Source organism: the organism of the source record quoted next, unplaced genomic scaffold, assembly GCF_019419815.1.
Source record: "Pyrus x bretschneideri cultivar Hongxiangsu unplaced genomic scaffold, Pyrus_bretschneideri_v1 Contig6, whole genome shotgun sequence".
In the NCBI taxonomy this organism is placed as follows: domain Eukaryota; kingdom Viridiplantae; phylum Streptophyta; class Magnoliopsida; order Rosales; family Rosaceae; genus Pyrus; species Pyrus x bretschneideri.
The window spans coordinates 10,737,022-10,759,803 of NW_025999798.1; the positions used below are offsets into that span (position 1 = coordinate 10,737,022).

Below are 22,782 nucleotides of genomic sequence, written 5' to 3' on the forward strand. Positions count from 1 at the left end.
CTGAGGTTAGCCCAAGTAGGTGCCCGTCTAGGCCCCCACTTAGGAAGGGCCCCTAAAAAAATTTATATCTTGTAATTAACATATAAATACAAAAAAAAAAAAAAAGTAAGAAATATCATAATTCATTTGTTAGTGCAGTGGAAATGTTGGCTTCATTTTTCTTTGGGATGTTGAGTTCGAAACACAAGGCTCCCTTTTAGTTACTAGATTTTTCTTGATTTTTATTGTTTTTCAAATTTACTGCCAATCCATCTATCCAACTCCCAATCCATCTGTCCAAATGCACATAAAGTTATAAAACTCAAGTCTCTTTGCAATTTTTTTTTTTTTCAACTTCTCATTCTCTCCATTTCTATCGAATGTTTAAACCAACTTCTCATTCTCTCCATTTCTATTGAATGTTTAAACCAACTATCATATGGTTTTAAAGATTGTACTTTAAGGTAATCAAAACTTTGAATTTATATTTTTCTTTTCAATAACTTTTTATTCAATGGATTATTTTAATATTCAATTCGTTAGTGAGATGTTGATTCTAGAAGAAAAAAAAACACAAGAGAAACAATTGGTGTTGAATTTATTATACTCATCAATCAAGTTTTATTGTTATTTAATCTCTTAATCATCAAGTTTTATTGTTCTTCACTCTCAATCTTAGACTCTTGACTGCAAACATTTAGTACATTTGTGTCTAAAAACGTGAATCGTGTAATGTTTAAGTAATGTTTGTATATTTATCTTCTTTTGATATTAATTTTTAATAATATTGATGTGAAAATAGAACTTTTTATGTGTTTAGCAAATTCTTTTTTATACAAATCAATATACAAAGAATCGGAGATCAGAGAATTTTAGAGCCCCCACTTCAAAGGCTCGCCTAGAGCCCCAAATTCTCAGGACCGGCCCTGGTTGAACATGTAATTAATGGTATTAGATATTAGTTTTATAGTTTGTAATAGAAAAGCGCTCCTTACGGAGTCAATTGAAGACAATGAAAACAAAAAGTGGACCCACATCCTCATTATTTCTGAGACTCAGCTCAGTAAAGCAGAGGAATCAGAGCAGGAATGCATCGAAAACTGCCACAGATGGTGTACTGGAGAGAGGCAACGGAGGATCGGAGTGATCAAAACAAGAGAGATAGTGAATTGAAAAAAATTGAAGACTCGAAACATCCCTATGTATGTGCCATGAAGGGTGACTGGGAAGGCGTGACAAACTACTATAAGGACAAACCGGACGAATTGCTCATTCCAATGACGGTGTGCAGTGACACTGTTTTTCACCTTGCGGCTTCTTGCTGCAGCAGAACACAAGGTGAAAAAGTCCTCGAAAAGTTGATCAATATACTCGGGAATTCGACCAGCTATGACCCTAGAAGCGCTCTGAGGAAATTGAATAACACTGGAAACAATACTCTTCACAGCGTGAGTTTGTCCGGAAATGTGGAAGCAGCAGATTACTTGGTGAGAAACTTCAACGAGCCTGTCATCGTCAGTACTAAAGCTAGTATTGATGAAAAGAATGATGCTCTGCCGCTGCTAGAGACTCGGAACAATTTAGGAGAAACTCCGTTCTTCAGGGCGGCTGCTGTTGGTCACACTGACTTGGTCAAGTTTTATGATCGCAAACAGCAGGAGGATAATCCGGACAATCTTTGGAGGCACTTCCACAGAAATGACAAAATGTCCATTCTTCATATGGCAGTCCTTGAGCAACGTTTCGGTCTCTCTCTCTCTCTGTGAAAATGCACACTTTGATTCTCAATATTGCAGATTAATAACTCTTGCTTGATCTTTTATCTTCCAAAATGCAGAGACTGCTCTTTGGTTACTGGAGAACTATTACGACTACCTAGCGCACCAAAAGGAAGATAAAGGATTGACATGCCTTCAATTGCTAGCCCAAATGCCAACTGCCTTCGAGCCACAATTTCAGCAAAGCATATGGAAGATGCTCATTTACTATTGTATGCACGGTTAATCTACGTACTGCTATATATCCACCCGTGCCCAAATCCTACTTAATGTTGTTATATATGCAGGCCTTCCTGATGGAGGAGATGTGGTCACACCCAATCAGAAGGATGATGTAGAGACCAACTTGGACAGCAACCAGACGCGCCATCAATCTATCTCTCGGAACAAGCTTGCAGGTAACCTAATTAGTTAATCAAATAAAGTACACAACTAGCTAGCTAAAGCGCCCCGTTGATGGCATTTTTTCAATGTTTCTGATGAAGGTGCATGCATAAATGTTTTGCAGGCTTTGCGAAGGTTTACTCTTCAGTGTGGGACTCCCTTGCTAAAAGTTTGTTTACTTTCTGCCTTTTCCTCTGTGCATTTTCATCATAATGAAAACTTGTTACTGGAATTCTAGAAAAGAAGCAGTATTTACTTAATCCTTATGATTTTACATGAGAAGATGTAGTGTGCATGACAACTTTTTTAGAGTGCCGATAACATCTTCCTATGACACGTTAGTTAATATATACATATGCTTGATCATGTGATGGATAGGAAGAGGAAGCTCGCAGAGCGGCATAATCTACAGGATATGGAAGGACAAAAAAAACAAAAAATCACTAGAAAAAATCATCCACGAGCTCGTTAAGTCGGACTACTCTTGCCTGATTACTAATGAGAAAGCAAAACCCAAGACCATTTCTTTAGGGTCCAATCTCAGTAAAAAAAGAAAGGCGACCGCAAAAACATCTAAATCGGATAAGGGAAAAGGTGGTGATGGAGGTGAAAAAGGACCGGAAGCTGCAGAAACATCCAAATCGGATAAGGGTAAAGGTGATGATGGAGGTGAAAAAGGATTGGAAAACGCAAAAACATCCAAATCGGATAAGGGACAAGGTAATGATGGAGGTGAAAAAGGACCCGAAGCTGCAAAAACAAACATTTCGGATAATGCGCCGAGGTATAAAGTTTACAACTTTGCACCATTGCATATAGCAACCATCACAGGAATTATGCCCATTGTGGAGGAGATACTTGAACAGCATCCTCAGGCAGTTGAGCACGTTAACTATGACGAACGCAACATATTGCATCTAGCCATTAGGAACCGTCGGAAAGAGATCCTTAATCTTATCAAAAGCAAACCAACTGTGATGTCGAGGCTGAAGGAGTGGATGGACTGCGATGACAACACCATATTGCACCAGGCTGCAGATAGGGGTTACTACTCCAAAGCATTGTCTCAAAAACTAATTGGCCCTGCAATGCAATTGCAAGAAGAGCTACGTTGGATGCTGGTAATGTTCTCTTGCTAGACCTGATAAATTACTTACGTTGTTAGACAAGTACTTATGTTACTAATTAAAGGCTGGTTTGGTATTGCTGTGCTTTGAAAAAAAATTGTTTCTGCTGTACTGTGAGAATAAGCAGCTGTGAAATATAGCATCTAATTAAAGGCTGGTTTGGTATTGCTGTGCTTTGAAAAAAAAATTGCTTCTGCTGTACTGTGAGAATAAGCAGCTGTGAAATATAGCATCAGAGTGTTTGGTAAACTTTTTTGTAAAAGTGCTTTTGAAAGAAAAAAAAGCAGTATTATAGTGTTTGGTAAACTTTTATGTAAAACAGATGTGAAAAAAGCCGATTTTTGCAGCTTCTTGTTTTTGGTTTTTTTTTTCACCCAAAACTATGAAAAAAAGCTGAAGCTGAATGTTTACCAAACACAAAAACAGCTCCTAGCTTTTTTTTATACCAACTTTTTTAATAATCACCTCAGTATCAAACCAGGCCTAAGTCGGTTCACATAGAAAAAGACTTATGTTGTTAGACAAATACTTCTATAACAAAACCTATACATCAACATGATAGATGTGTACGTGTGTTTGTGTCAGTGTGTAAAAGAAATACTACCGCCTCGGTACACCTTGCACCGCAACAAGAAGGACCAGACAGCTGAGGAGCTGTTCAACTGCCAGCATAAACGTCTTCTGGAGTCGGCACAAAAATGGGTAAAAGAAACGGCTCAGTCATGCTCAACTGTGGCGGTGCTAGTGTCCACTGTGGTCTTTTCAGCTGCCTACGCCATTCCCGGGGGTACTAGTGACGAAAATGGCCTTCCTCTTTTCCAAAACGATCCTCACTTTTTGTTCTTCACCTGCATGGACGTTGTGGGCATTGCCTGCTCATTATCTTCTGTGGCATTCTTTCTCTCGGTCCTCTCCTCGCCTCTCGAGTACCCATATTTCGTTAACAGTGTTCCTCGCAAGATCATGACTGGATTCATCTTGCTCTTCTTGTCAATGGCATCCACCATGCTTACCTTTGCCGCCACCATTTTGCTCTTGCTTCGTGTAGAGAAGAAATGGACCAAGTCTGTACTTTACCCTATTGCATTTTTCCCAGTCCCTCTATTCGCCCTGCTGCAATTTCCTATGTATCAATCTTTCATTGTCATGTTTCGAAAAATTGATGATTGGATTTTCAGCCCCTTACGCTGCCCCCTCGGCTTTTCCAAGAAGAGATCAATATGGGACAAGCGTAAGGCGTATTGAATCACATAAGCCTTTCGTTGGGGAAGAATTTGTGGTTCAAATTCACAATCTTGCAGCTGAAGTTACTTATGGGTTTGTATTTATCATTTGAATATTTCATTTGGGTTCTTCTTCTTTTCTCCCCAATATAATGTCACAATTTTATTGTGTCTTTGTATTAAGTTATGGGCAATTAGTGAATAATAAAGAGGCTTGTTTCTATGCTAAAGATCTGGTATCATGCATACTTTTGTTTGATTTGCATTTATAATTTGAGTTTATATAGTATAGCCGAGCAGCGTAGCCAAATTGGAAAGAGTAGTGTGTTCCCCTCTTTACACTCAAGTCCGAATCAGCTCTCTAACTAAATTTTGAAATTCTAAATTAAACTTGTGATTATATTTATCAAACACTTTACCAATATACATTAAGCTAATACACAAATTTTTATACTCAAGCTAATACAAAATTTTTATACTCTCCTTTCATATAATAACTTTTTAGAAAGAACTCAGTGGACATTACCTAATTTACAAGTAGCAAGAAATAGACAACCAGATAAAGTACAAATATATGAAACTAGTACAGATCAAGCAACAATTAGGTTTAGTAATTACAAGAAATTAGAAAAAACAAAAGAAGATGAAAGTGAGATTGAAAATGAGAGCATTCATATGACTTTTGATGATTTAGATATTAATTTAGTTGAGCAAAATTTTGATCATATTGTAGATAAGCTTATAGAAGATATTGATTATTTAGATGAAGAAAAATATTTAGAAAATATAATTCATATGATTTAGGACTACATAGAATTTTAGATGAAGAGATGAAAAAAAATTAATTTTAGAAATAGGAGTAGAACATATATTAGGATCAAAAGAATATAATAATTTATTAGAATTGAAAGTAGAATGTAATCCAGCAGAAAAAAATAGTGCATCTGGAGTAGAAAATCTAGGACACACGGATAGAACTGATCAACAATTTTTGAGACCAATAAATGAACAATATAATGAGAAAGCAAAAGTAGATTAAATAGAAGAAAGTATGACAAAACCATCGAGCAAAAATAGGATTCCATATTTGAGAGGGTTAGAACAAATTAATATAGCAAGAAATATATTAAACATAGATAATGTAGATCCACAAGACTGGGAGAGAACAATTGAAAGATCGAAAAAAGGTTGCGTACTTGCAGCATTAATGTTAGATTTTAGTAATTCACAAAATATGTTAGATTACTTTGAGCATACTTTAGATGGTTTAGTTTTTTATTATTTCCAGTCATGGAAAATTCAAAATCTAGAACAACATCATGCAGCTAAAACACATTTTAATATTGATGGTTTTGTTACTTTGATTAAACAAGAATGTTTGGATCATAATAGGTTAGATGGCAGAAGTGAACAAGAACAAATAAGAGCAATTAGAAATTTAGAACAATTACAAATTTGTGATTTATAGTATATAGATGAGTATACCACAGATTTCTTTAAATATTTAGGATGAATAGGAATAATTAGTGATATTAATTTATTAGATACTATATGACAAAAATAAAAGAACCAATAGAAGAAAAGATTTGGAATGAATGGCAAAATCATCCAAAGAAAAATGATATTGCAATAGGACCTAGAATTCAACATGTATATGATATACTTAGATAAGAGTGTAGTCAAATAAAAGATAAGAAACAAATTAGGAAACAATTTTACATGAGTTGTAAAAATATAGATTTACCACAACAATATGGTTGTCATAAGAAAATATATAAAAAGAAATATAGGTCATACAAACCATACAAACAGTATAAGAATTTCAGCATAAGACCTTCAAGAACATATAGGAAGAGAAAATATATTCCAAAACAATTTAAAAAAAGAAGTGGTAGACTTTGGGTTAGAAAATATAAAGTGCCAAAAGATAAAAGTAGTTGTAAATGTTATTCATGTGGTGAAGTTGGACAAATTAGACCTAAATGTCCAAAATTAGGTAAACAGTTGAGAGAAAAAGTATATTTAATGGAGTTGTTTAAGTTAGAAGAAGATGAGGATATACAGTCAATATACAGCTTAGATGGTTTAAGTGATAATGAGAGTATTTGCAGTATAGAAAGTATAAATATGATAGATTCAGACTCGAAAAATTCAAGTAGCACAAATAGTGATCTAGAAGAGTATATGTGTGCATTCGTAGAAGAACAACATGAAGAAGAATATAAATACATTAATTTAGGTTGGCCAAAAAAATGTCATAAGTGTAGTAAATTAGTTGCAAATAAATACTATAATACATATTCAATGTTATGTGAAAAGTGTTATAGTAATAGGTTATTAGAAGTTAATTCAGCAGAATCACAAGAAAGTACTGAAATATTAGGAAATACTTTTCATAGTATAGAAAAGCCATAAAAATAGTTCTTTAATTAGCATAAACTGTGAAATAGAATTAGCAAAAGAACATACAATAAAAACAATAGCCATGATAGACACAAGAAGCACAAAGAGTGTCATAACAAAAGAGTTAGTACCAGAAAAATATAGACAAAAACTAGCAAACCCAGTGAGAATAACACAGTTTGATGTGAGACCAGTTTATTTAACACATTGCATTAATAATGAGTCTATTAAAGTAGAAAAATAACAATTTAATTTAGCATTAACATTTGTTTCAACAGTAGGATCATACCCATTCATTTTAGGTTTAAATTTTTTGAAAAGTTTGCAAGGTTTTTTTATTTATGAGCCCTAATATAATATTTTTCAAAAAAGGCTTTACAATAACTAACCAAAATAATACTGTAGAAGCATACAAAAGCATAAGTATAGAAGAGTTTAGTGGCCCAAATAGTTATTATTTAGAAAACTCAAAAGAAAATTATGAGCATAATAATATAGAAGAGTTTGATGAAGAAATATTTGAACATGAATATCCGATTTTAGAAGAAGGAAATTGTATAGAAATATTACAGTTCAATAAATCAAAGAGCTTAGAAGAATTATTATAATTAGCAAAACAAACTATAATTATAGGAGAAGACCCACATTTACATTGGAGTAAAAATAAAATACTAGCAAAATTAGATATAATTAATCCAGATTTAACCATTAAGACAACTGACATGCCTTGTAGTTTAATAGATAAATAAGAGTTTGAGCAACAAATAAAAGAGTTGTTAAATTTAAAAGTAATTAGACCCTCTAAGTCTAAACATAGGTCAGTAGCATTCATAGTAAGAAAACATTCAGAACTAAATAGAGGTAAGGCTATAATAGTTTATAATTATAAGAGATTAAATGATAATACATATGAAGATAGTTATAAGTTACCAAATAAAGATGAGATTATAAATAAAATTCAAGAGAGTAAATATTTTAGTGAATTTGATTGTAAATCAGGATTTTAGCAAATACGATTAGCAGAAGAATCAATTGAGTGGACAACTTTTACTTGTTCAGAATGACATTTTGTGTGACTTGTTATGCTATTTGGACTTAAAAATACTCCGTCAATCTTTCAAAGAAAGATGGATCAAATAAAGATGAGCTTATAAACAAAATTTAAGAGAGTAAATATTTTAGTAAATTTGATTGTAAATCAGGATTTTGGCAAATACGATTAACAAAAGAATCAATTGAGTGGACAACTTTTACTTGTCCAGAAGGATATTTTGAGCAGCTTGTTATGCCATGTGGACTTAAAAATGCCCCGTCGATCTTTCAAAGAAAGATGAATCAAATTTTCAAGAAATATAATAATTTTTGTAGTGTTTATATAGATGATATTTTAGTACATAGTAAAAATAGAAATGAACATAGAAAGTACTTAGAGATAGTTTTACAAGAATTTATCAATAATGGAATTGTGATTAGCAAAAATTAAATAGCATTAGAAAAGCAAGATATAGAATTTTTAGGAATGTATATCAAGTCAGGTATAATACAATTACAATATCATATAGCTAAAAAAGTTTTAGAATTTCCAGATAAGTTAGAAGATAAAAAACAGTTACAAGCATTTTTGGGATTATTAAATTATACAAGAAATTTTATCCCTGATTTAGGAAGAAAAATAGCAGTATTACACAGTAAAACTAGCAAAATTGGACAAAAGTATTTTAATAGTGAAGATATTAAATTAGTTCAAAATATAAAAGAAGAAATTACTAAACTTAAGCCATTAACATTACCATTAGATGATAGCTACAAAAGAGTTGAAACAAATGCTTCATCATTAATCTCAATTATTAAGGTAGCATCTAACTCTTGTTAGACTGCTTATGTACCTTTTAGCGAGATCAAGCCTTTAGTAGTTCATAATTCCGTTTAAATCTTTTCTTATAGCCATTTCCGAAAATATTCTAGAAACGAAAATATTCAACATTAGCTGTCACAATCGAATCACATCAAATGGTTACCAATTATAGATTTAAAATATCTAAATTTGCATAAAAAGGCAGCGTCGGCCCATTGGCCACGCATCGCCACAAGTGGCGGTCGGCAACCCCGGCTAGCTGGAAAATTTGTCTATTTCTAAAAATTCTCAAATTTTACAGAAATGTAGGGAAAGTCAAAGGAAACAACTTTTATACCTAGGTTGAAGTCCAATTCGGCCGGGAAAAACCCCAATTCCACTCAAACCCGCCGGAACCCTAGATTTTGGGTGGCCTCGATCAGTCACCTCCGGTGCTTCAGTGCCTCAACCAAGGTTTAGGACATGTTTCTGGGTTCACGAGGAGTCCATTGATAGTGGTGGTGGTCAGAGTTGGCTTTAGAAACGACTGAAAAACCATCGAAAACCACCGGAGAAAACAAAGGAAATGGGTTGGGTCGTCTGGACCAGTGTGATTCGGTGTTACTTCCTTGTCTCTCCCTTCCCCCTCGGTTCCCCCCAACTATTGGTCCACCATTTCCCTCCTTTTCTCTCCTGTAACCCTCTTTTCCTCACAGCCACACACATGGCATCATCCCATTGCTCCAGATTTTCTGGAGCCTTCCAAATTAATGGTAAAATGTCTATTTTGTCCTCCACTTCAAACGTCAATAACTTCTTCGTTATAACTCCATTTCACGAATAATTTTTGCCTACACGCTGGTGAGGTCGAGTTCTATCCAAATATATCAAGAAATACGATAATTTATATGAGAATAAAATATGTCCTTGCAAAATTATGTTTAGTCAACAAGGGCATTTCCAGCTTTTTCCCTTATGAATAAATTTTACAACATAAATTATAATAATTTATGGACACAAAACTTTGAAATCAATTCAATTCTTCATAACCATAAATCGATTTATTTTCGATTTTCTCCACATATAAATATTTAAATTTTCAGGGTATCACACAGTCAAGATGCATAGGGTTGTCTACCCTATAGTTGACCATGTTAACAAATGATTGATCTTTGGCCAAAATGTTTTGAACCGTTCATAAATAATGAATTTAGCATTATTAGAGACCCGATAAAGTTTAGTGGACCTATCTTGGTCAGCGAGCCATACCAGATATGTGTATCTTGGTTTACTTACATGTGGCACCATACTAGGATTTACATGTTTATTGAGTTGCTAGAAGACCATAGTGATAATGTGCTGTAGATAGTATGAAAGGGTAAGCTGAAAATTGAATTAGAGTTATTCTGTAAAACTTGTATGTTTGTATGACTAGATATTGATTAATTAAGAGGAATAGTATGTACACTTGAAATGTGATTCATGATGAACTAACTTATGTTATAAAATGTATGATGCCTGATGATTTGACGTCACTATGTAGCAGTGCTCATGAGTGATCCTGCTTGGTTAATCCGCATTAGGGGACCACGTCATGATCCATGCATATGATCCTGCTTGGTTAATCCGCATTTGGGGTCACTGCCTACTTGGTTATATGGTGCTAGTGAAATAGTGAAAATTTAGATGGAGACCTCAACCATAAAATACAAGTTGGATGGTTAAAGTGGAAAAGTGCTGAGTGTGTTGTGCGATTGACTTATGTCACTAAAGCTCAAGGGAAACATTTATAGGATGACAATAAGGCCAACAATGCTTTAACAAGGAATGTTGATAGGTCAAAAAACAAAACATGCAAAAAATGAGTGTAGCAGAGTTGAGAATACTTTGTTGGACGTGTGGGCACACAAGAAAAGGTAGGACTAAGAACAAATATATCTGATAAAGTACGAGTTGTCACAATTGAAGATAAAATGAGAGAAAATCGGTTAAGGTGGTTCCGACATGTGAACCAAAGACCTACAAATACATCGGTTAAAATATGGGAATATGGGACTATGAGATGGACGCTCAAAGCAAAATGGGTAGATGAAGACTTAGGAAGACTTGGAAAGAGAAATTTAAGGAAATGTATGGAGTACTTGGAGTTAACGGAAGACTTTGCGCAAAACTGAGCACAATGACGTTCTAGGATTCATACAACCAACCCTACTTAGTGGGATTGATTATTGTTGCTATTATTGATCATCTTTAAGATATTTGTATTGGAAAATGGAGATGTGCCGTGATGGGTTGGATGTAAATGGAGACAAACAAAGGAATAAGAGAAAAGAGAAAAGGGAAAAATAAATAAATTAAATTGAATTTTTTTAGCTAGATGATCTGTTTTGAACAGTAGATTGGTTGATCTCGTAGATCCAGATAGAAATGATCCGGAGCAGATCTTGATCCAGGTTGTCTTCCTAGCCTACATGTTTAACATACAAGCAGAGTACATACAAAACTCAATATATGTTGAAGACTGAAACAAGAAACAACTCTCAGTTTCTCGAAATTTGTTCAAGTTGAAGGTAAAAGACGAATTAAGCAAAGAGAAACCCTTCACTTTGATAGTGATTAACTAGAAGAAAGAAATTTCCTTCATCTCTCATCTATCATCTACTTTCAATATTTCTTGTTTTGAATCTATAAGTTATCCAATCTAATCCAATACTACCCACCAAACGAGCCTAAAGAGTTGAAATTAATCAGGAGCAAAAACAAAGGGAGCTGCCTAGCTCTGAGGATCACCATGGTGGCTAATTGCTCAAGAACATATGACGTCGACAGAGCACTCTTCAAGTGCTCATAGCTAGAGAAGCTGAGTGTGCATGCATATTGTAAATTTGGCTGCACATTGCATGCAAGGTGACTAGTTTCTTAACTCTCTGACCAAAGTCATACCACCTGCAAAAGTAAGGATTAAAACTCTTAAAAATACTTGCAAGAGTATAAGGTCATCGTAGTATAGCAGTTCAGGTAAGGACGTTTTCCATAGGGATTGAATGAATAATTTGTATTTAAACTAATCATTAGCTAATTATTTAGAACAAAGTTTCAAAAAGGTTGATTTTGAAATTTGAAATAATAAAAAAAATAAAAATAAAAACAATTAAATAGATTAGCAAAGTAAAGAAAGCAAAAGAAAACGGTTTTGGAAAACAAGTTAAACACTAGGGTTTTGCCATCACCATTAACAATCCTATGCAATTTTACCAATTAATTAAGAATTTCCACATACATGTTTTGAAGGTTAGGTTTTCCTAATACATATTTTCCTCGTGATGTTCAAGCGAAAATGTATATTTAACATGCAACATGTCTGTGATGTTCAGATCAAATATAAACATGCAAGACTCATTAAGCTTTGTGAAAACCCTTTGAAAAACCATGCAACCCTTAAGAGCGTGATGTTCGCCTTAAGTGAACTTACAATTACTAATCACAAGAAGCCTACTTCAATTTCAGGGTGATGTTCCAACAGAAATTGCATCAAATTACTTGTCTAAAGACCCTAATGGTCGCGAATCACTAAGACAATTAGATAGTTTAATCGCAGTGATTAATAATTCAAAACAAGCATGCACCAATTCATAAGCAAATTAATAAAATCACCTATTCATGCTAAGGCTCGTGGCTTCGCCCTAACAAAAGAACTAGTTATGAACAATCATAATAAAAACTAAAGAAAATATATTAACTAGAAAAAGGATTGAAAACACCTTGTAGGTAAAAAGTCTGAAGTTCTCCAAAATAGGTTTTCTAAAAAAAACAAAAAATGAAATAATAAAAGGATAACTAGGAATTACATTCCTATTCTTACTAAGAAATCTGCCCATCAAAGAGATAGCCACGTTTCTGGACCTTTAGGGCTCCAAAACAGGCCCAAAATGACTCGAATTAAATATTAGGATCTACTCTTCAAGTTCTAAGAAGAACCCAAGTCCAAGATCCATCATCTTTCAGCCCAAAAGTCACAAATAAGCTCTGCAGCCCAATCTGTCAGCACTGCGCTGGGCATAAATTAATTCGCCACGATCTGATGCTTCAAGATAAAATTATGAAATTTTGACACAACCTTCTTGATAGATTCATGAACCCGTTCCAATTAGAAACATTCAAAAATTCCACTGTTTAATTACTTTATACTCTGATGCAGGACAAAACCAAGGGTATCGAGGAGAGTGGAATAGATAACCTGGGATTCGCTCAACCAGGGGCAACGGAGCTTGCTCACGTCGCTAATCGTGGATTCACTCACACGACCAAGCCAAATGCTTGATTTTAGAAGGAGAAACAACTCACTTCAAATGCACAAAGCAAATAATATTTTAATTCATTCAAGTCTAGCCCCACAGGCTTTTGATACATCAATATTTAAAGGAACTCAAGATAAAGGAACATAAATATACTACAAGTTCCTAAGAAACTCTAAAAATAACTTAACAAGTTCCTATGTCATTAAAATACACAGCCATATTATTCCAATGCATTATAATGGTCTTCAAATTGTTTTCTTCAAGGTCTGTCTCCCGCATCATTCTCCTTTTCTTGAAAAAAAGTCGTTCTCGAGTTTCAATTGACCTCTTTTTTTTTTTTTTTCTTTTCCTCGATCTTTTGGATGTCCAACCAAGATGTCCCACAATACCCAATTTATCACCAAAATTTTCCAAGTTCCTATAGACCATGCACAAATTAATCTTTTCTTCTTGAAAATAATCACCTTGGAATAGTGCTTCCAAATCACTATTTCAAATGAGCCAAGAGAATTCAAATCGTGTTGAAAAGTTCTTCTATCAAAGAGCTCTCCTCTCGTATCTTGAGCAACAAAACTGTCCCACAAAGGATCATGAATGCTACGGATATTAAGAGCTTGTACTCCATTATATAGTTGTCCATAGAACTCTTCAACCACAAATTCATCACCTTCATACTGATCATAAACCGGGGCGGAATCCCATTCGGCAAAGTTATCGACTACATCACTGCTTTCTGTATGTTCCCCTTTCATGCCAAACTCCATGTTAAAACGTTTTTCAACCTCATTACATGCACACCAAATCTCACATGAACCATCTGGACAATAATCAAAATTTGGAGGAAGATTGAGATTTAGAAAATCATCACCTGAAAAATCAAAGACAGCCGTTTATAGAATCCATCCAACCTCATTTACTGGAGGCAGCAACATGCTTTAGTAAGTTGAAGATATTGTTTTGTAGAAATAACGGATTGAGGAATTGCTTGAGAATTTAGAAACTAGACTGGAAGGGCTTTCAAATGATATATGGCATCAAGGTCGAGAAATGCTTAACCAAATCGAAAACTGACCCGCAAGAGAACTGATTTTGTTTTCGCGACAGCACTGATGCTCTGTGGTGTTTTGCCAATATCTACACATACAAAATTCAGCTTGATGCACGGTTTGTTGCGTTGGAAACTAGACTTCCACAAATTTCCAGTGATATATGACTCTCTAGATAAAAGTCACGGGAACTGAATTGGTTTTGAGGACGAACACAGATGATGTGCGCAGCGCTACCACCAGGATTTCAAATAAAAATCCGAAAACCCGCTTTGATGCCACTTGATGCAGGACAGACCCAAGGGTATCGAGGAGAGTGGAATAGATAACCTGGGATTCACTCAACCAGGGGCAACGGAGCTCGCTCATGTCGCTAATCGTGGATGCGCTCACACAACCAAGCCAAATGCTTGATTTTAGAAGGAGAAATCACTCTCTTCAAATGCACAAGGCAAATATAAATTTTCATTCATCCAAGTCTAGCCCCAAAGGCTTTTGAGACATCAATATTTAAAGGAACTCAAGATAAAGGAACATAAATATACTACAAGTTCCTAAGAAACTCTCTAAAAATAACTTAACAAGTTCCTATGTCATTAAAATACACAGCCATATTATTCCAATGCATTATAGTGGTCTTCAAATTGTTTTCTTCAAGGTCTTTCAAATGATATATGGGAGACAGACCTTGAAGAAAACAATTTGAAGACCACTATAATGCATTCGAATAATATGGTTGTGTATTTTAATGACATAGGAACTTGTTAAGTTATTTTTAGAGAGTTTCTTAGGAACTTGTAGTATATTTATGTTCCTTTATCTTGAGTTCCTTTAAATATTGATGTATCAAAAGCCTTTGGGGCTAGACTTGGATGAATTAAAATATTATTTGTCTTGTGCATTTGAAGTGAGTTGTTTCTCCTTCTAAAATCAAGCATTTGGCTTGGTCGTGTGAGTGAATCCACGATTATCGACGTGAGCAAGCTCCGTTGCCCCTGGTTGAGCGAATCCCAGGTCATATATCCCTGTCTCCTTGAGACTTTTGGTTCTGTCCTGCATCATACTCCAAACAAGTTCTCATGTCCTACATTAAAAACACATAACAAAGCATTAAAATCTCACCGAAATAATAACCAAAATACACCAAAAATGGAGAATAACAGATAGTATAAAATTGACTCATCGGTGTCACTTCTTGATCCTCACCTCACGTGAGTGAGAGAGTAGATGAATTTTAGTAGTGTTGTAGAGAGCCATTGACATATGAGACTTTAAAAACGTTACATTCGATATTGGTGGGGGAAGAGTGGGGAAAAAGCAGTTTACTTTAGTAGAAGAATGCCATTAAAGAACTTTTTTTAACAAGATCAAGGTTAAACACTTTTAGTGATCAGGTGTGTTTTCAATTTTCTAATATTAAGTAGAGGGATATTCTAGCAATTCATAGGACATTCTTTCAACAGTTCAATCTTCTCACCCTAGCTACATATAATGTTACAAGATGATCTAAACATCGTACTTTCAGATCACTTTTTAAAAATCATTTCTAGAAAAGAATAAAAAAAAATTTAATCCTTTAGCCATTTAACAATTATTCAATAAATAGATAAATAATGTTTTCAATTAAACACTGAAATTGTGATCACTATGTTAATTGAAAGGTTAAATGATTATGATTTTGTTGATTTTTTTAGAGAATCTTTAAAGAGTAACATAGAAAATAAATGGTTATGATTATTGATGAGTCAATATTTTACTGTATATTTTACCCTAATCTTAGTATTAATTTGTTGATTATTGTGGTGAGATTTTGATACTTTGAATTATATTTCTAATATAGAACATTCAACTTCCTCTTGAGTGAAAAGTAATCAAACGGATGAATTTTGGAGTGATTCCAATTGGAGGATGTTCGTGGAGATGATTATATCAAAGTTTCAGATTTTTCTACCAAGCTGTTTGACCGTGGCAATAAAATAAAGGCCCAGTGCGCAGCTTTTTCAGATTGACATTTTTGGACATTTTGGGTATTTTGGAGGTCAAGATGACATATTTTGAGGAATATTTCTTCTGAGGATTTGTAAGGGACGTCTTAAACTTTCAAAAGAGACCTTTTGGGACCAAATCGAAGTTGATTTGGTCGGTCAAAAGTCTTATTTTTTTAGAAGTCCAAATTTTAGATCAAATAGGAAACCTTTTATTTTCTGTTTTATTATTTTATTATGTTTCCTAGTTTTATTCAAAGACTTTTAGGGTTTTATTTTGTAGTACTATAAATAAAGATATTTTAGGGTTACAAAAAAGGGAGAAGGAGAATGCACACACTATTTTGGATTGACGATTCAAGTTTATTTTCTATGTGTTTTCTATTCTTATTCTCAATAATATTTTGTTTTATGATTGTTCGTAACTAGTTTCTTTTGCTAGAGCGAAGCCTTGAGCCTTGGCAATAATATGTAGTTTCTTTTCAATTTACTTATGATATTATGCATGCATGTTGTTTGTACCATACTTGACCAATCCCGAAACTACTAAGCACCGGTCAACAGCATACCGTTAAGGACCCACAAGACTTTTCCTCCAACCAAGAGGCCAATCACAACACGACACATGTCGGTATCAGAATCCAATCACAGCGCAAAACGTGTCAATATTAGAGGCCAATCACAACACGACACGTGTCAATGTCAGAACAAAGCTAGAAACTCTCTTCTATAAAATGGGATCATTCTCCCACAATAATCCCTAATGTTATTTGTACTAAACTATTCACTAGAACTCACTAAAAGAGAGCTTGAACCTATGTATTTGTGAAAACCCTTTACAACTAATGAGAACTCTTCTACTCCGTGGACGTAGCCAATCTGGGTGAACCACGTACATCTTGTGTTGTTTGTTTCCCTGTCTCTATTCATTTACATACTTATCCACACTAATGACCAGAGCAATTTAGCGAAGGTCACAAACTTGACACTTTATATTGTACCAAAGTCCTCGCCAATTTTGTGCATCAACATTTGGCACCGTCTGTGGGAATCGCACTTATTCCTACTCTCTCCAGCTTTGTCAAGCTGGTTTCCACCATTCGTACACATTCTTTCGACCAGGCACCTCTCTCCAACATGGGGAGTGAAGGGAGCCACAACACGCAGAACGACACCCCCCCTCGCACTTAGTGCGAAGCAACGAAAAAAGGAACGAAAAAAGTTTGCTCTTCAGGCTAAAGTCGATGAGCTAGAGGCTCAGAACAACAAGATAGCGATAAAGAATGAGATCCTCCAGGAGCAGTATAAGAAGCTCTTCAGGATGCTCCATGAAGCTAGGCATACTCAAACACACGAACTCATCGTCCCTGAGGAAGTCAACCACCACCTGGGTGTCCCCAAACACGAGGGATCACCTGCCTTGAACATGGATATCCCTAATAGGGAGCGAGTTACACATCAAGGTGTTAATCAACATGAGACGTCTCTCGACCCAGCTGCTTTGACCCGAAGAATGAGAAATGGAGGAATGCACCTTCTTGCAGAAAGAGTAGAATGATCAAAAGCCGTTTATCGCGACTGTCGGGACTTCCTGAGGCAACGTCGAGAGAACCCCATCCACATAAGCTCGAAGGTCAATAACCCAAGGGTTTCTGAAAGATTCAGTCATCTTCCATGCTCTAAGCCAACTGCCAATCTAAGCAATGAGCGACATGTCCTAGAGGAATATGAAGGTATAGGGGACTCGGGGGCGTTTCGACAGGCTCGCCCTGGAAGTCAGTACGGTGAGTCCAAAGAAAAATCTCATGCCCTTGATCAAGCTTTCCTACTTCCAAGAGGAGATGGAGACTTACGGAAGAATGATCCAGCAGTATCTGACTCCACTCAGGAGCCCCTTGTCCTACAACTCCTTGAGGAAGTAAGCAAGTTAAAGGTCGAACGTCAGGCCGAAATACCTGACTGGAACTAACCTAGGCCTGGCCCTCTTACAAGGAGGATCTTCGACACCCCCTCCAAGCAAAGACAAAGCAGAAGCTTGGCTTACAACTCTACACTAGAAGGGAGGACCCGATTAAACACCTTAACCTCTTTGAGTCCACCATGGGATATCGGATGCACACCGACGAAGAACGATGTCTTCTCTTCCCCTCTACCTTATCTGGCGGAGCTCTGAATTGGTATTGTCGTCTTCCACCTGAGACAGTAGACTCATTTGAGGAACTGAGGAAACTGCTTATCTCTCAACACATCTTCCAGACAGATCGCTTGCATTCCGCAGATGACTTGTACACTATTCGCCAGAAGCCGGACGAGCTGAGGCAGATGACAAAACGGCCCTCAAAGCCTTCACAACAAGCCTACGTGATTGTTTCTTCAAGTACATGATCAATGCCAACACTTGGAAGACTTACTCTGGGGTGATGGCACAGGCTTACAACCACGCCTCCGCCGAAGCAAGGACATACCAAGGGAACCCCCATATGGTTAACCCTTATCAACAAGCGGGAAGTGGAAGTCAAGTTCTACCAAGTGAGGAGATCTTGGCCATTCAGACACCCATTGCATCATCTCCTGCCTCATTTAGCTAATCGCTAAGTCACCAAAAGTATTTGTCTCTTGGGAAGAGGAAGAATTTTTACTCTCAGCAAGCTTATTACAACAAGAGGGATAAAAGTTTGTATCAAGACAACCAGGGGTGAACGTACCGTTGACTATTATGACTATGGGGCCAAGCCTCATTTTTTCAAAGTGGATGACTGGGTACTGAAGGAAATGCTATTATAAGAAGGCATACACATTACAAATGTTTTGACTCTCAACCACTTAAGATCTTTTGTCACACAAGCCATTCAGCAAATATTTAAAGAAGAAGGAATTCAGACAACTTATTCTGAGTATTTTGCATTCCTAGCACTAGAACACTTAGTCTACACTGACGTACCCCTATACTCCAACTCAGAGCTTCAACATGCGTACTTTGACACAAAGTACGTGATACTAAGTGTTACAACCAACATGGTTCACATATCGAAAGCATGGATCCCTTTATGCATAGCAAAACATTCATAAGCATCACTCATGTCAATAAACATGAACATCATACATTCCAACACATTCATACATAAACATCATACATTCCAACACATCCATAAATAAGCCAACTGTGCTTCAAAAGGGTTCAACATACTTTGTGTCATTCGACACTTGCTACAATGCGCCTCGACACCTCGCCCATATTCTCACCAACCAAGTGAAGAATGAACTCATCTTCGTGCCACCAACCAGGTGATGAAATGTACAACCCGTACTCTAACATCATTTGGCAATTTGCCACTCATGCCACCAACCAGGTGAAGAAGGAATTCATCTTCGTGCCACCAACCAGGTGATGAAATGTGATGAAAGGTGATAAAGAAACTCACATTCGTACCACTAACCAAGTGATAAAAGCAACTCACCATTCATTCCACCAACCAGAAGACGAGTGGTACAACTTGTACATGTGAACTCCTAGCATTCATAAATAATCAAAAACCCTCAAGCTTTACAACTCAACTAGGGGAGCACTTATGCCTAACAAGAGTTATAGTCACCAACAAAGTCTTATTGCAAGCTAACAACGGCTAGTGCATGATATACGAAGATCAAGCTCTTCAACCCTCTTACATCTGCTTCAGACATTTCTCCTCTGTAACAATGCAAACACTACAGCTCATAGAAAGCTTCACACACTCTTGATCAAGACTGTTCGAAGCAAATTCAATTTATATGGTTCATCCAAACCCTTGACTACTACAAGGTGTGGCTTGCATCACAATCTCTTGCTCAATAGTGTGGAAGCAAAATTTGCATATGTTGTCTCTCTTCCACAAAATTTGTATATGTTGTCTCTCCCACATTTTCAACTTTCTAATTTTCCCCCCAATAAAAAAATAAAAAAATAAAAAAAATAAAAAAAGGAAATTAGGAAATTCAACAACTTCAACAAATGGAGGGTAACTACAATTCTCAAAAGCTTCACGCACTCTTGATCAAGATAGTGTGAAGCAAAATCAATTCATGGTGCCCAACAAAGCTTCAACCTCAAAACTTCACCCACAAAGTTTCAACACAAAAGCTTCACCACAAGAGCTTTAACAAATGGAGGGCAATAACAAATGTCAAAAGCCTTACACACTCTTGATCAAGATAGTGTTTGAAGCAAAATCAATTCATGGTGCCCAACAAAGCTTCAACCTCAAAGCTTCACCCACAAAGTTTCAACACAAAAGCTTCACCACAAGAGCTTCAACAAATGGAGGGCAACAACAAATATCAAAAGCCTCACACACTCTTGATCAAGATAGTGTGAAGCAAAATCAATTTATGGTGCCAACAAAAGCTTCAACAAGTGAAGGGCAACAACAATTCTCAAAAACTTCAAACACTCTTGATCAAGATAATGTGAAGCAAAGTCAATTTATAGTGCCCAACAAAGCTTCACCTACAAAGTTTCAACACAAGAGCTTCACCTACAAAGCTTCAATACAAAAGCTTCACCACAAGAGCTTCAACAAATGGAGGGCAACAACAAATGTCAAAAGCCTCACACACTCTTGATCAAGATAGTGTGAAGCAAAATCAATTTATGGTGCCAACAAAAGCTTCAACAAGTGAAGGGCAACAACAATTCTCAAAAGCTTCACGCACTCTTGATCAAGATAGTGTGAAGCAAAATCAATTTATGGTGCCTAACAAAGCTTCAACACAAAAGCTTCAACCTACAAAGTTTCAACATCAAACAAAGTTTTAACAACAAAGCTTTATCAATGGAGAGAAACTACAATTCTCAAAAGCTTCACACACTCTTGATCAAGATAGTGTGAAGCAAAATCAATTTATGATGCCCAACAAAGCTTCAACACAAAAGCTTCACCTACAAAGTTTCAACACAAGAGCTTCACCTACAAAGCTTCAATACAAAAGCTTCACCTACAAAGCTTCAACACAAGAGCTTCACCTACAAAGTTTCAACACAAGAGCTTCACCTACAATACAAAAGCTTTACCTACAAAGCTTCAACACAAGAGCTTCACCTACAAAGCTTTAAGACAAAAGCTTCACCTACAAAGCTTCAAGACAAAAGCTTCACCTACAAAGTTTCAACACAAGAGCTTCACCTACAAAGCTTTAAGACAAAAGCTTCACCTACAAAGCTTCAAGACAAAAGCTTCAAAAAAAAATAAAAAATAAAAACATTTTCGAAAATTCAAAAATTCGAAAATTCAAAAAAAAAAAAAAAAAAAAAAAAGGGAAAGAAGGAAAGAAAGATGAGCCTAGGCCTTCCTTTCTTTGGGCCTAACAACTTTCATACCAAATATATATGAAAGAGAATTTTGGGCAACCACTTAGAAAGGAAAATGGTGAAGTTTTGTTTGGAAAATTGCCTACTAGCAAGACACCTTCCTCGTCAACTCTCTCGACCGGAGACTTGAAGGCTCCTACCATATACCACTACACCTTGGTATTCAGAAATTTCGCGACTACTCAGTGCCTTGGATTTTTCAAGTCCCCAACCGAGAAGTTTTCCTTACTCAAGAAATTTAGGGAGTACTACTTCAACCTACAGGGTCCACCCACGAAGTTTCAACATGCAAACTTCAACAAAATAAAAAATCCAAGCTCGGCATCATTGCTCTAACTGAAGAGATCAAGAAGCCTCAACAGCCATTTGCCAACACCGTTGTCGAAGAACAAAGCTTCACCATACCACATCTACTACTTTGTCAAACAGCAAAAGTATCCCATATCATTAGGATCGAACATACTCCAGGTTTGACGGACTTGTTTTGACCCTCAAATTCTGGAGTCGGCTCGCTCGTTTGGAGGAAACCAGAAAACCTTCCAGCCCAGTTCAAGAATACACTTGTGGAAAGTCAAGTACAACAAAGCACGTGCCGATTCGCCGTCTTCTCCAAAAACAAGAGTACCTCATATCATCTATTCTCCCTGTTTCTTCTCTTTATCCTTGTTGCTGAATGAGAGACAGGGAGAATGAGTACAATCAGCCAGAACCCAAGATCAACCTACCGATCTGAGACTGATTGCTTGGAACCCTGATTGTTTACCTTGCTTGTCACCTCCTTAGGCAGATCTCCTCGCTTAGAGACTTGGGGGACTCCTACTATATGGTTTGTATCGCACTTGACCAAACCCGAAACTACAAGTAAGCTTCAAATGAAAATGACACATTACCTTGTGCGTCAATGCCAACTAAAGATACCACTCCTGGATGAAGGAAAAGTACTTCCAAGAGAAGATGCCACATCTAATTACAGGACAGAGAAGGCAAGTGAAGGCGACACCACACTTCGGTACTTGGAAGTTTTGTGATTACTCAATGGCTTGGATCTTGCAAGTCCCCAACCAAGGAGCTTCCCTCACTCAGGAACTTAGGGGAGCACTGTTTGTACCATACTTGACCAATCCCGAAACTACTAAGCACCGGTCAACAACATACCGTCAAGGACCCACAAGACTTTTCCTCCAACCAAGAGGCCAATCACAACACGACACATGTCGGTATCAGAAGCCAATCACAGCGCGACACGTGTCGATATCAGAGGCCAATCACAACACGACACGTGTCAATGTCAGAACAAAGCTAGAAACTCTCTTCTATAAAATGGGATCATTCTCCCACAATAATCCCTAATGTCATTTGTACTAAACTATTCACTAGAACT

General features: G+C 36.3%; 1 protein-coding gene across 1 annotated transcript; it reads left to right on the forward strand.

Annotated features, from left to right (window-relative positions):
- Window positions 1-992: 992 nt before the first annotated feature.
- Window positions 993-4,721, forward strand: LOC125471587. Its single transcript, XM_048572196.1, has 6 exons — window positions 993-1,725; window positions 1,817-1,969; window positions 2,045-2,155; window positions 2,266-2,310; window positions 2,520-3,262; window positions 3,854-4,721. Exons 1-6 carry the CDS (start codon window positions 1,068-1,070, stop codon window positions 4,511-4,513), a joined length of 2,370 nt encoding a protein of 789 aa, XP_048428153.1. The 5' UTR covers window positions 993-1,067; the 3' UTR covers window positions 4,514-4,721.
- The last annotated feature ends 18,061 nt before the right edge of the window (window positions 4,722-22,782 follow it).

Bases quoted from the DNA above. Each gene is read 5' to 3' on its own strand.
- LOC125471587 (XM_048572196.1), top strand. From the start codon at position 1,068: ATGCATCGAAAACTGCCACAGATGGTGTACTGGAGAGAGGCAACGGAG. The intron at 2,156-2,265 runs GTAACCTAATTA...AATGTTTTGCAG, and splicing joins CTCTCGGAACAAGCTTGCAG to GCTTTGCGAAGGTTTACTCT. The intron at 3,263-3,853 runs GTAATGTTCTCT...TGTTTGTGTCAG, and splicing joins AAGAGCTACGTTGGATGCTG to TGTGTAAAAGAAATACTACC.